Raw genomic sequence first — 14,647 nt, forward strand, 5'->3', positions numbered from 1 at the left:
TAAAAATAGAGCTCCACTGTGCCTTCATGGCAGGACTGGAGAGCATTAATCATGCAAAAGAAGCAGGAGGAGAATACATTTCTCTGGTTATGTCTTAATCAGCCTCTCACAGCTCGCTGTCAGTCGTGAGCATGGGGGGGGGGAGGGCCTCAAAACCCCTATCTGCAAAGGCGAAAAATAGAAATCAATCAAAAAATATCACACATCACGTATCGCATGGCCGTCGAGTCGGCCTTCAGAGTCTGTCTCGTTTCTCAGAAGTGAGGGAAGGCAATGCTAACAGGGGCGTCACAGCCAGCGGTCGCTCCCTCACTCCGGATAATGAGAGCGCTAAGATTCAGCTGTGTCCCATTAACCCACCAATCGAAACCTAGAATTTCTTGGAGATCAAAGATGGAGATGTGTGGTCTTGATATGGAGACCGAGGCTTCGCTGGATATCAGCTGTTGCTTCACTGGTGCCGTACAGCATGAGGACACAGGAGTATATATGTGCAGCTGCTGAAATGTGCGTGAACATTTTAGCAACCCCAAGGAATGTTATTTTTATATAGCCCAATATATTATAATGCATATTGTGCTACATAAAGAAAATACAGATTTAATGATACTATCCCAACAAGCTGTGAGACGATACAATTAAGAAAATATGAAAGAAATAATTGTTGAAACTGAAATTGTTGAACTGAAATTGTTTGTCTCTTGAAGAGAAAAGGCAGCTGGACCAAAAAAAAAAAAAAGAGTTGAGGAGTAATTGTTTTAGCATAGATAAAGTGTGATTACATTTGCAAGAAAAGAATCATTTCAAGCCTATTTGAGCAGATTTCATCATTTTGGGTTCAGTCTGACCAGAGGTATAAAGGAAGAACAAAACCGCTAATGTTAGAAACCTCATGACTCCAACCAAAATAGCCCACATCATAAATCCTCCTCTTCATTCTTTTTTTTTTTTCTTTTTGAGCAAAGCCCTTGTCCTTGTTCTCTTTTGGCGGTGACCTGGTTTTCCCTGGCACTGCTGGCTTCCCCTCCCCAGCCCAATCAGCAGGGTGCTTATCAGAGTGACAGAGTAAAATGGAGAGCTACAGAGAGAGAGTGGAAAATGATGGAGAAAGGGTCAGATATGGTAGGAGAGAAAGAAGGAGGATGGTATGAATATATAGAGATTGATTCTGTGCCTCATCTCTCTCTCTCTCTCCCCCTTCATCCGCAAAAAAAAATCTAAACTGATGGATACCTCCTGACCTGTGCTGGCAGGTAAATATTTGATATTTTGACACTTGAATACAAATGATTATTGTGTCTTGATATCTACACTATATGACCACGATATTTTATCACAGATTTAATTTAGTTCCATCATGAGTGATATTTGAACTGTAGTGCCATATCTCATAAACATCAATGTAAAACGTGTGCTTTTCAGAGAAGGGTTAAAAGTGATTTGAACTGTGCATTGTATCTGGGATTGCACCAAATACTTTAACCCTCTGTACACAGAAGAAAAAATGGACTCTGTAAGAACACATTTGGTCTCCATAACAACCCACTTCTATCACTCTTCGGATATGGTTTTGTCACAGTTGACATATATCTACAGCATGTGTATAATCTACTCTCACTTTATGTACTGCTCACAGATGTATTGTACAGATATTACTGTGTGTGTGTTAGTCTGTGTGTTTTATTTATTTATTAACTTGATGGTGGGCGGGGGGGGGGGGGGGGGGGGGGGGCGGGCAGGAATACAACCACTTATACAATATACTTCTTTCTGTCTAATATTACAGTACTTTGCAAAATATGATTCTGAAATTATGGATTAACAGACAGCAACACTATAACCATTTTATCAATCAGCAAATGGATAAACATCTACAAATGATTTCACCTTAGACTCTTGGGCATGTTATGTCACATGACCTCCTCCTGTTGTGTGTGCATTGACTTTCGTCTGATAACAGATGATACAACTGGTTTCTCTAAGGCTTTAAAATGCTTAAAAGGACAAACTGTTCCATAACACAGTAATCAGGACAATATCAAGACGCATTCCTCCAGTGATAACAAGTGTTACTAAGCCTTACATTGTAAATGCATTTTAAAACAAGGCAATTAAAATGAAATTGAGTGAGTAATTCAGCCGTCAGTGACCTAATGTTTTGTATTTCTCACTGTGACCTTGACAAGGCCTGTATTTTACAACCATTTCATCTTACAACAAACCACACCCACATTCGCACTCACTACCTGGCATGCATAAAGGAAAAAGACGTTGCCAGGGCGCAAAGGCCCTAATCTCCTTTTGAAAACAGAGGAGATTGTGCAACACTAGTCAAACAGTGCCGACAGAAGGCAGTTATACATTAACGAATGAGACCAGGAAAAGCTGTTCCTTTCTCCGAGGGTGGCGGGGGTGACTCATGCTGTGTGGGATATTTCATTACAAAGCAGTTATTTTACGTATCCGAGCAGCACCGTACCAAGCCGCCCCACCCCCCCTAGCCCGACCCCCTGCATCATGAAAGAGAGGTGAGTGCCATGCGCTCTAGAACATGTTCTCTTGCCTTTTAAGTTTTCTTTTTAAAAGACAGCAGACGCACAGAAGGGAGCCGGGAAGGATGTGAGAGATCCACTTTAAAAGACTCAATCTCTAAGATCAATCTTCCTGAAATGGGACACCAATATCAAAGCTACCACTGAACAGAGGAAAACAAGGCTTAAGTTGAAAATGGACTTGGATACAATTTCACACCATTTTCAGAAGTTCCTCTATTCATCTCTTTTATTTAGAAAATAAAGAGTATTTTTTTTCAGCGCTTTATCTTGCAGTCCAATTAAAATCTTTGATTCATAAAACATATCAATGAAAAATCAAGAGCATACCATTAGCGGCCATCAGATCCTCACTAACCGTATGGAAAGAATAGTAGACTTTTAAACAAGGGTACAGTAAGTGTAACGCATGACGGAGACCACAAGAAACATGTCTAATGTGGAAGTAAAGACTGAAAGAGAGTTTCGATTAATTATGCCGATAGAATTATTTTTAATTGCGCCCATGTGATATTTCTACATGTTTCATTTATTAACTCAGCATTGATGAATTATTGGTGAATTCACACTTCATCTTTCGCATACAATTATCTGAGAACTTTTCACTTCACATGTAACACAGAAGCACACCCTCAGAGACGTCAGTGCACCAAGTGCGTCCTAAATTATTTTAACTAGTTTCAAAAAAAAAAAAAAAAAAAAGAAAAAGAAAGAACTGCAGTCTGTGAGTTTCTTAAATCTCAAAAACATTTTTTGTTTTTATATAGATGTAGACTACATTATTCCCACAGATTTAGTGCTCAGACTTTTCTGTTTGCCTTTGACTAAACATACTCCAATGCCCTACCCTCAGTGCTAGCAGGGCAATAAAAGGCATAAGATAGGCTTGAGCTGTTTTTCCCCTGCCTGCACACTGACGTGGCACTTCCACAAATCCTCTGTTTACTCTCTCAACAGGTATCTAGGCAACGGAGGCCCCCTTTTATGACACGTCCTAGGCGCAGAGAGTGTGTGATCACTATATTTGGTGCGACGTAAACCTTTTCTCCAGATAAAGGCCTCCAGTCAACAGGACACATGTTCCTTTCTTGGTGTTGCTCTTCTGGTGATTGATGGCGGTAGAGCTTCGCCTGTTTTATGTCTAATTATAGAGAGTGCAGCTGCTGGATATAACCCCCCTCGCCACAACCCCACCCACTCACCCAACCTCTCTCTCTCTCTCCTATTCCTCCATGTCTACCTTTCACATTCTCTCCTTTCTGTTTTTTCCTCTCTCTCTGGGACAGCTCTGGTCCAGGAATGTGAGCTGGGTGTTATGCTTATGCACCCCCCCCTTCACCCCCCCCCCACCCCCGTGTTAGCTCAAGGCAGGCGTGAAATGGGACAGGCAAAGGTCTTGCAGGATTTCCACAGTCCCCAAAGGCAGAATGACTCAAATTGCTGACGTGGCAGATTAACTACTGTGCTTCTGCCACTTGCTTGGCCAGGGCCAGGCATTCGGCCCGCGGGCTGTTCGGTAACCTTTTGAAAAAAGTATTTGAATAAAGGAGCTCCCCCCCCCCCCCCCCCTCTCTAAGGATTCGTTCAAAGCACATAGCAAACAGTTGTTACTCCACCCCAACACAGACAACATAGAAATCTAACAACTACACGGCAGTTCTTACATTTAGTCACACAGACAAAAAAGACAAAGCCGCGCTGTGATAGAGGCGCAGGAACGATAGCAACCGTTCAATTTAAAGTTCTACCGTCAGCCTAAATATTTGTGTCAAAAATCGGCTTCAATATGTACAAGTCTTGACTCGAAAACTCACTTCCTTTCATCAGAGATTAGGCAGCTTTTATAACAGAACATCTAAACATAGCATGGGAAAACAACATAGGTCCATTATTTTTTTAGCCATTTCAACCAAATAATGGTATATAAGCCTAATCCTAAACCAGACTAAGAATTTACCGATCGATGTAACAATGTTTTCTAAAACAATCTGTTTTTGTTTTTCAGATTTCAGAACAAACTTGTAAGAGGCTAAGTAGGGTGGAACAGCTGTGCAAACAATGGAGAGAAAGAGCCCTAAGTTCTCTCTGACTGCCACGAAATTCGAGCAGACCAATGAATCTCTGTCGACTGGCTTTTCCCCCCTCAGGGTGTTGAGTTTCAGTGACAGATGAAAAGAAAGGAGCTGGCGCGGGTGGAATTTGAGGCAGGGATTGCGCCAGCATAACTGATGAGTAGGACATGTAATAGGAAAACTCAGCTCCAGCACAGCAGCCTATAAGAGCAAGGCAGACTATTCAAAATTGACCTACGACTAAACCATTTGTCTAGAACGGAAAACGTATGTACAATGTAGTTTATGGAACCTCTCTATGGCACTAAAAAATGATTAAAACAAAACAAAACAAAAAAAAAAACATAACCACACAAGCACAATCACAACTCTTCTGTTCACATGGAAAAATATCAAGAAATCACATCAACCATGGGACACTGTGCCAAAAATATTGTCCAAGCGAAGCCTGTGGCCATTTTGGATCGGACATCTCAGATTTTACCAAGATTTCGTTGCGCAAGTTATAAGTTTAAGCTAGGTTCAAGAAAATAATTTTAAATGACAAGGTGAAGTAAAAAAAAAAAAAATCCATCATAATATTTTCCCAAATTATCCATTTGGGGAGGGAGGAGGGGGGGGGCGAAAGAGATCTCAATCATGTGTGGTCCTTAAAGGGTTAACTTCACTCTGGCTGTGCAGCTGAATGGTGTGTGCATGTGAAGTCCGTAAGGAACACTGGCTTCCATTCATTTCTATAGCATGTGTGATCAAACAGAAGTATGCCTGTCGATGGGCACTGAGCCCTTGACTGAGAGAAGTTGGGATAGTGACGCAGGAATTTCACCCATGTGACCAAGCACATTTTAATATGTTCAGGCTTTGAATTCAGAAAGCAGTCTCTCATTTATATGAGCAGAGTATTGAAAAATTGTGTACTGTCAGGTATTATTATGTCAATCTGGAGCTGGTTAAAATGAAAAAAAAAAAAAACGTGAAGCAAATTAGCAAGAGTCCTATAAACCTTCACTGAACTGTTCTGGCATATTTGTCAAAACATTTTTTTAAACTTTGTAAACAGCGCATTACTAAATATATATTCTCTTAATTATTACTTAGAAAGTGGTGTGTGTTGTGCTTTTTCCAAAGCATTGCCCGAGGACACTAATTTGTTGAAGTAAAGCCTCAGTACTGGAAAATATAACTGTGTGCCCTGATCATAACAGCAAATGACTGTGCACACTAGAATGAAATATGGTTAGAGGAACATCAACAGGTCTATGCCCCACCGAAAAAGGCTGGGGTGGGGGGCAGCTTATGATCCCATGTCTTATGGCAAGGGGGAATATAAATAGACATAAGGTGTAAGCTTGCAGACAGTATTAGGTTTCTCCACATGGGGCTAAGAACAATACCGTATACAATCTACGACTTACGGTAAGAATGTAAAAGTAAATTCAAATCATTTCTAGAATTCTCCATTTTATATATGTATATATATATATATACACACACACATATCACAATCTAGCAGTCTTTCCTTTGCTAACGGCTGCGTACACAACACCCTGGTACTTCATTAGTCCTCAGCAACAGAAAAGCACACAAAAGAAGAGAGAGAAAAAAAAAAAACACTCCTCTATTCGCTCGCTCGCCCGATACCGTTTTGCTACTCTTTCTTTCTCTTCTCAGGTTCCCATTTTGTTTTTGCTGAGGTTATTGCATCACTCCTTTCCGTATGATTCACAAAGAAGATATGTCTGACTGTACAGTTTGAATGATTATGGACAATAAGCGAGCCACAGACGTTAAGTTTGTTATTACAAGGTCAGAAATTGTATTTGGCAATTTTAAACAAGTGCATACAAGTACAGCTAGAAGCATTGCAGTTTTTTGCCAAGTGCTCAAAGAGAAGTATTAGTCACATTCTATGTTTAAACATGGACTGCCACCAGACCTAAAAGTACATTGACAGTTGGCTTTCAACAACAACTGAAAAAAAAGGAGGGGGGGGGGGGGTGGGGGTGGGGGAGTAGTCTGTTATTTTGTACATACCTGTCATCTTCAAAAAAATATAGAAACACAATGTATTCAAAAAAAGAAATCAAAAAATTTTACAGCCATGTTTTACGAAGCGTACACTTCCCTTGTGTCCATATGTACATGTCCATATGTTTCTGAATGGATGGTATGCAACGTGATTTGTGTTCATTTGTTATTTGAATATGTATAGATTTCATCTGTTGGTTGCTTGGTTTGTTTGTAAAAAAAAGAGAGATACAACAAGAAAAAAATACAACAGAAAAGGGATGGTGAAAATCAAGGGTCCCTCTCCTTTTTTACTTTCACATCCCCAGCCAAAATGGTGGCTATTTCCCCCTGCATGAATGCCCAGGGTACATTGGATCCCACTAAGGGACATTTTTCCCCGCTGGGGCAGTACACCTCTCCAGTAGCCCCCTGCTGTTTGATGCTTTCACGGGAGCATGGGAAACAAAACTTGTGTGAGGGTACGGAGGGGCACTGGACAAAATGTGTGTCTTCTAGTCTCTCGTGACAGAGAGTGCAGCAGAGCGGTACGCTGCCTGGGGGAACGGAAGAGTCCGGAATGCTCTGGGGGTGTGTAGCTTGGGGGTCCATGCCCGGCACGTGGGCCGTCGCCGTGGTGGTGGCGACCCCTCCGCCTAACACGTCCCGTTGGGTTAGCCTTCTCTGGCCGGCTGAGGAGGGAGAGAGGGGGCTTCCGCTGTTACGCCGCACCGAAGCTGGCGTGGTGGTGGAGTGCACCTGGTTGGCGTCCTTGGGTGAGCCGGTGCCAGCACCTGCGTTGTCGGCGGCCAGTATGAGGGCTGCCATGGGCGACTGGCCGTTCTGCACGGCGGCGGCGGCGGCGGCCTCCGGAGGGGTGGTACGAGAATGAGGGGAGATGGTGGACGGGGGCGCGGAAGCAAAGCCTGAAAGGGCCGATGGAGGCATCTTCAGGATCTCGGAATTTGATTGCAGCCATGGCTGGCCCTCGCCATTCAGCTTGGCAGCTGTGCCCTCCCCTTCTGGCTCAGGGGAGGCTTTCCTCTTCATGCTCCGTTGGTGCTTACCTCGGTCTGGAGAGGGAGGAGAGCGGTGGGGGTGGAGAAAGTTAAGCACATTGGTTAGCAAAAATTTAAAAGAGAGTGAGTGAGAGAGAGAGAGTGAGTGAGAGAGAGAGAGTACAAAATATCAAGGAAAACTTTTCAAACACTGCAAACATGACCTGTTGTCGGCACTGTTTCTCTATTTTTTTTTTGTCATCTTGTTTCGTACAAAACTGGGGGAGACTGAGACTGAATTGTATCCCACAATCAACAGTGATTTCAAAAACACAAATCAAACAGAGGGTATGCATAAACACAGACATGACTAATAAAGTTACACAGTTTCTCTTTTAAATGCATTGTTTCACTGATTGATCTTTTACCTGGTTTAGAGGAAGTGGAACCTGACTCGTATCCCATTCTCTGCTGCATTGCCGCATGCTCTTTTTTGTATCGGCTGTCGAACGTGGACTGCAGAGCCATGAGGTCTCGCACTGTTTTACTCTTGTTCATCCACTCATCCGCGCGTTTGTGAGTTTCGCTAATGTCGGTTATGCTATCCGGTCGGTGCTTGTCTTTCATATCCTCTGACCGCTTTCCACCATGGTCGTTAGGATTGGGCGCCGTCAATGAGCCCGGGATCCCCATTTGAGCGGGTCGGCCATTGAGTGCGTGTACGGCAGTCAATCCACCATTCAAAGGCACCAAATTTGGGGGAACCGTGCTAGTCCTGCGCGGGTTGGGGCTCTGACGGTTAAGCTCTGGTGGATCGTCGGATTTTGGAAATCCGTTTGGAACCGGGATGCCGTTCGCTTGCCTGCCTGGTTGATATTCGGGACCCAGCCTAGGCGGTCTGTCCGAAGCGAGAGGATAGCGATCCAGCGGCTGTGGTGGACGCGATCCAGGGTCTCCAGCCGAATGGTTGATGGGCTGAATTTCCTTTCCCGATAACTGAGATTTCCCAGGTCCAGGAGATCTACCCTCCTGGAAGCCATGAGCCCTCTTTAGCTGTCGGGCAGTCTCAATAACAAATTCGATTCGGTCAGCTCCCTCATAGTTAACACATCCCCTGCATACTGGTTCTGTAAAATCCCAGATCATAGCCCACGGCATGCGGGGCAAGTCACACAAATAACACGACTGCCTTCTCGAGGCAGCGACCGCCGCAGACGACATGACTCTCGAAAAAAGTATTCAACAATTTCTCCAAATGTCCGTCGAATGCTTTTGGATCTGTGGTGAAAAAAACAAGAGTGGAAAATTATGTAGTAGTGTCCCTCCAACCCAACAGCGACAAAAACAGCGAAGTTTCACTCAGAAGTTCATGGCAGTGTGTACTTTACTACCGCGCGCCTCTATCTATCTCCCTCACTACTACTCAGCCAGCCAGCTCAATGTGGAACGGTGACGTCACCACAGACACTAAACTTAGGGTTCCAGCTCCAATTCTATTTACTTGATTCTTCGACAACCCTCTCAAGCGCATGCTCCATTTGTGCCCCGGGTAGGCAAAACAAACCGAAATCTCAGCACTGTATCGTGGAACGAAGAAACAAAAATGTACATTAACAGCCGGCTGCGATTCAATGATTAGTTACAACGTATGTGTTGTCTAAGTCAGTAGTATTGTGCACAGATCTGAAACTGATAAAAAAAAAAGTGACTCAGCGAAGGCTCAGCGGCGAGCTCTCGTTCATTACAAACTTGCAATGAAATATGTCAAACTCTGGATCTCAGACTTTGGTAATAGGTAACATCTGTAGCATTTTTTGAATCATGCAATGTACAAAAAGTAGGTAAAGGGGAACAGTTCGACAGTACTGTATTTTTATTTTTACACTCTGAGTACAGTCGACAGCTTATGACCGTTTTGATCCAACAGCCGACAACGCCTTTTACGTTGCAAAATGATGTAAATTTAGCTTAGCAATACCACGGAGCAGACAACCTAATAGCCAAGTAGCCTATGACAGTACAGTCAGAATTCACCGAAACGTCACGCGGATGACTGACCTCAGAAAAACCGATTTATGTTGGCTACCCAACGGATACAAGAAGTGCTGTGCCTCGCCAGAATTTCGAATGCGTTGTTCTATGAAGATTTTAACATAATTTACTTCGTACACGTTTTGACTTATTTGGATCGTAAACTTGCATCCTATGTGAGTGTGGATGATCACAAAGTTAAATAGTGACGAAAAGCTATCTAACGAACATTTAAATGTTAAATTAACTATACAGGTACTTGTTTGCAAGGTTGGTCGCAATCGCGTGGAAAACAACGACGCAGTAATGTTAAGAGTAACGACCGCCGTTCCAGGATAATTCCTTGTTTAAGTCTTCCTGTGCACGCTAAATCATATTCTTTGAAGGATAACGCAACCACGATTAGATTATTCATTACTGTTGGATTTAGTTCAATCTAGACTCATCTGATTCATGCTGTTAACCAGCCAAACCCGCGTGATCCGGCGAGCAAGCAGCTCCAGATGATGGGAGATATGGAAACCCCATATTTAGTACACGTCTAGACCACATCGGTGCATATTATGATCGCTTTAACAGACTGTCATTCATTTGACACACAGATTATTTTTTGTCTTCAGTGCTTTTATGTGTTAGCCTATTTTGACAACGAAACCGCAGTTAAACACTTTTTTTTAACGTTTGGTATGTTTATAAATGTTTGATGGTACTAGTATTTCTATAATATCATTGTTAAGAAATTGTTATGGCTTGAATAGAGGCTGGAGTAGGCTGCTTGAGTACATGGAATTTCAGAAGTTCAGAGTACTTAATTCTGATTTGAGTAATACTGTTATCGGTACTATGTCAGTATCCAAACAGTGTAGCCAGCCTATATTGTTGCTGGGAAATTACCGCCTTGTTTCACTCCCAGAAATTAAACGTCTTTCCTGCTTGTAACAAAGCTGTTATACGGGGAGAGGCAATAATACAACCTGCGAGCACAAAGTAGGACTTGTTGTTGCAGGCACTTATGACGACGCTTTAAATGAGGAAGTGAGATATGGTCACGTAACCGCTCTTACCTCGCCCATCCGTGGAAAAACAAAGCAACTCATCTGGCTCCAACCCAAAGATCCTTGATCCTTTGGGTAAAGGCGTTAGAGCTCGTCAGAGCAACCCTCCTCACGAAGAAATGTTTGCAACATATCATGTATTGTTAATGTTCTACTGGCCCGGTGCCTCGGATGTGCAATATCCCCGTAACTTCCTCTCTTTTTTTATGTATCTTTTAATATAAATGAAAAGTCTGTTTAAAACTTGTAAAACTTTTGCTATCTGAAGGAGTTACATATATTTCTAGGAATATTGCAACCACATTTTTTTCACTTATCTTTCTGGTTGACTCAAGGGGAGAAAAATCACATGATGATGCCAAGCTGAGCTGCAGCTGCACATCTCTTGCACAAGACCTCTACTCTCCTTTCAAGGAGAACATGATACGCAGATGACTAAGACATACCAGTTTTCTTTTTTTTTTTTTTTTTGTCTTGCCTCACTATTGTCACTCTTTTACTAGCACTTGGACCCAAGCCAAGCCCGGACATGTAGCACAGTTTCGGTTGATGACACCATGGTGCCCCCACCCTCCAAAAATGTGAGTGGCAACAGGGGACACAGAGGAACTACACGGCTGAACAGCGTGTTCTATTTTAATGCTTTCACCGGCAAGTCAGACAGCAGTGAATAAAAAGCAGCACATACCACATAATATCACATGACCTTGTAAGTGTTTCAGTAGGCGACTGGAGAAGACAGCTACATTTGGTGAAATAGCTCATTCAAGGCAAAGCACATGAAAGATGAAAAAATCTGTTGTCTAATTCGGAACATAGTTTGCTTGTAGGTATTTTTGGCTATTCATCTATAGACAGACATGCCCGCATATACAAAGTCTGTGATGTAAATGATAAATCTGTTTTGGCAATACATTGTATGTATACTTTTTTTTAGATATTGTATCAGATGATATGCATGTTCATGTTTACTATTAGATTAGCACTTTCTTTTTTGTTTTGCCAGTGTGTCTACACACCAAAGCTGGTTGTTCATCCAAGGCTCAGATTGGGAATATCTTCTTGCCTTCAAAGGTCTTGTTTTGAATAAACTATCCCCTCCCCCCTTTTGCAACACAACGGTTACGGTTACTACTTCATTTTTGAACAAAGTCCACCCCTAAACCCCAAGCTGCAGGTTGCACAACTTACTTACGTGATTTGAGTGCAAGCTTTGCACATGTGATCTGCTGATGGGATTAAAACTAGGACTCCCTGACTTAAGTGGCACTCTTGGCACGATCCTCACTCCAGATGCACCAACCTTAGTCAGGCATTGGCTCATATGCAGCGTCATGCAATCCGTGAATGACACTAACCTTCTTGTAGAAGATTGTTTTTCCTCAAGTGAAGGTATTTCATCAAAGCTAGTATGGATGCAGAATATTTGTACCGTTGAGACCAAGTTAGGAGTTGATCTAGAATTAAGGTGTCTTGATTTTAGCTCTGGTAATTATTCAGCAGTTACTGTGAACATAACTTGTGAAAAGTTTCACGTGTACCACACAACTGACAACAGTGTTTCTTTTAGTCTCAGGGACCTACTTAACAAAATATTTAGTCTCAACTCTTATTCATAAATACAGCTGATTGAAATTCAGTACTGATAATCAGGCTCAGTACAGCAGCTTAAACCAAGACTACAACAGACGTGTGCTATTCCATCAATCCCTAGGTCTGAGACCACTGTCTGTATCATTTGCCAAAAAGTGATCATATAATATATTTTATTACAGTTTTATTGCTAGAGAAAGACAAAAAAGCACATAGTATAATATCATTGAAGATTGTGACTTCCTATTTATCAGCTACTTTGGAGCTCCTGGAAGTATTGGCCAGACATCTTATTTGCACACATAGCCAGATACTCAGTCCAGTTGATTTGTATGCGATGATGTCAGCAAATCCAAATTTACTATGGTAAATTAACAAACATTTGCCATTTGATCACTCAGCCAGGTCAGACAAAATCCATATCCAGTGAAACATTTATACTGATGATAACTGTCAAATTTATTATCGGAAATCAGTGTGTAAGCCCAGGCTGTAGGACACACTGAATTTCTTGCAGCATACTGGATGATTTTTTAAAGCTGTAATCCTGAGTTTCAACAATGCAGCCCTGTTAGTTTATTTCAGTTATCTGTAAGATAGAACTGGGGAAGCTTAATCATCGTCTTGACAGTTTGGTCGTAGTTACAATTGGACATAGCTTGACATTGTCTTTCAATTCCAGGTTAAAAATTTTTTTTAAGTCTCCATTTTGAACTAAGATGTGCTTGGAAACAAATGCAATGGAGAAATACAACATTAGATGAATGGCTTAGATGGTTTATTGCGAAGTAAAACGGTTCTGAACTGACCACTGATTGCCTTGGACGTCGACAGATAACGACCTTAGTACACAGTGAGCACGTAGACGTACACAGACCAGGTACAGACTTCACTGTTTTAGTTTGTCAATTAGGACATCTCCTGCTGCGTCTTTTCAATAATTGAACAAATAGCTTTGTAGTGCATGCTTTGATGTGTTAAAGGGTTTTAATTTTTAAACAGCAAATTTTTAATGAAGGATTCTGCACACATCCCATGGCTTTGATGTAATAGAAAGCAAGGCATCTGTACCACTTTTTTTTTTTTTGCAGTGAAGAATGAAAATGCTACAAATTGCTTTTCACTTTTCCTCAGTTGAAGGAATTACTCTCTGGCAACAGATTCAAAAGTGTAATACCTTACAGTTAAACAAGAACTGCCATTTGGTTAATTAGAGGGACACTGTCCAAAAACTCTAGCTGCACTTCTTGGAGAGAATTATATCCATAGTGTATAACAACATTTCTCAAACAGCATTTCTTAAAGCCTGGTTGCCGCTGTTCATTTGCAAGCTCTTGGCTAAAAAGGACATATTAAAAGGAACAAACCCTGGACATTTTAATTGGTTGGCTATAGCTTTCTGCATTACTTTCATTTAAAATCTCTCCCTTGTATATCTCTTTGATTTCACAAATGACCTTTTTTGAGGAAACAAAAATCTGAAAGCTACTAATAAGAATGATCAATTAAGAGACTACATATGTTTACAAATGTTCATTCAAAGTTGGTGGATAGAAATTGGACTTCAGTTGTTGATTTTGACAAGTTCACCATATGATCAGACAACTCAAAACGGATGTAAAGATGATGTGATCAGGTGATACACAGACATCCAAAACATTAAAACTTGCATAATTCTAGAATTATATTTTTGATTGGTCTTCGTTTTGCACAGGAAAGTGTAACTATGGAGACCACTTGCTAATCAGGATAGCCGATGAGACTAACCACATCCTGTTTACAGAGTTGTTGCTTTTTTTCCCCTCCACTTCTACAGACCACAGACATAGTAGCTCAGATGAGAGGCAAAGTAGTTCAGGTCATTTCCGTGGTGTGAAAGAAAGCGTAGCTGCTACACCTCACCACATTAAAGATTGTGTTAATGCACCGTGTTTTATTTACCAACTCGGAGTGAAGGCAGCATGATTTAAGCTGATTGAAAAGCTCGAGCCACATCTCAGCCATTTGGCAACAGTCGCTGAGTGTGCAGACAGTAAATTGTGGCATCACCTCTGGTCCCTACATGGCCCTGACAGCATGCTGTTATTGGACAGCTCTGAAGGACAGAACAGTTATAAACATGTCTCTTAGAGGAATCGCCTTAGTATCGTGCTGGGGTATATTTATTACTATTGATGGCCCACAAAAGCCTCTCAAACAGATCAATTCAGAGTCGTAACCAACCTTTGAAACAGAATTTAAAGACATGCATTTGTACGTCATTGACAAGCAAACATGCATGCACTGCAAATGCACTGCAACATTAAGTCTTCATTTTGAACACTAGCAAATCAAAAGCG

The 14,647-nt window shown here is 41.8% G+C and overlaps 1 protein-coding gene across 1 annotated transcript; it reads right to left on the reverse strand.

The window, feature by feature from the left end:
- Nucleotides 1-6,422: 6,422 nt before the first annotated feature.
- Nucleotides 6,423-9,071, reverse strand: irf2bp2b (interferon regulatory factor 2 binding protein 2b). The gene is made up of 2 exons (XM_030771440.1): nt 8,058-9,071; nt 6,423-7,704 (listed from the first exon to the last, which is right to left on the reverse strand). The coding sequence occupies exons 1-2, from the start codon at nt 8,848-8,850 to the stop codon at nt 6,923-6,925; spliced, it is 1,575 nt and encodes a 524-aa protein (XP_030627300.1). The 5' UTR covers nt 8,851-9,071; the 3' UTR covers nt 6,423-6,922.
- Between the last annotated feature and the right edge of the window lie 5,576 nt (nt 9,072-14,647).

This window comes from Chanos chanos, chromosome 4, assembly GCF_902362185.1.
Source record: "Chanos chanos chromosome 4, fChaCha1.1, whole genome shotgun sequence".
NCBI classification, from domain to species: domain Eukaryota; kingdom Metazoa; phylum Chordata; class Actinopteri; order Gonorynchiformes; family Chanidae; genus Chanos; species Chanos chanos.

Bases quoted from the DNA above. Each gene is read 5' to 3' on its own strand.
- irf2bp2b (XM_030771440.1), bottom strand. From the start codon at position 8,850: ATGTCGTCTGCGGCGGTCGCTGCCTCGAGAAGGCAGTCGTGTTATTTG. The intron at 7,705-8,057 runs GTAAAAGATCAA...CTCCCTCTCCAG, and splicing joins TTCCACTTCCTCTAAACCAG to ACCGAGGTAAGCACCAACGG.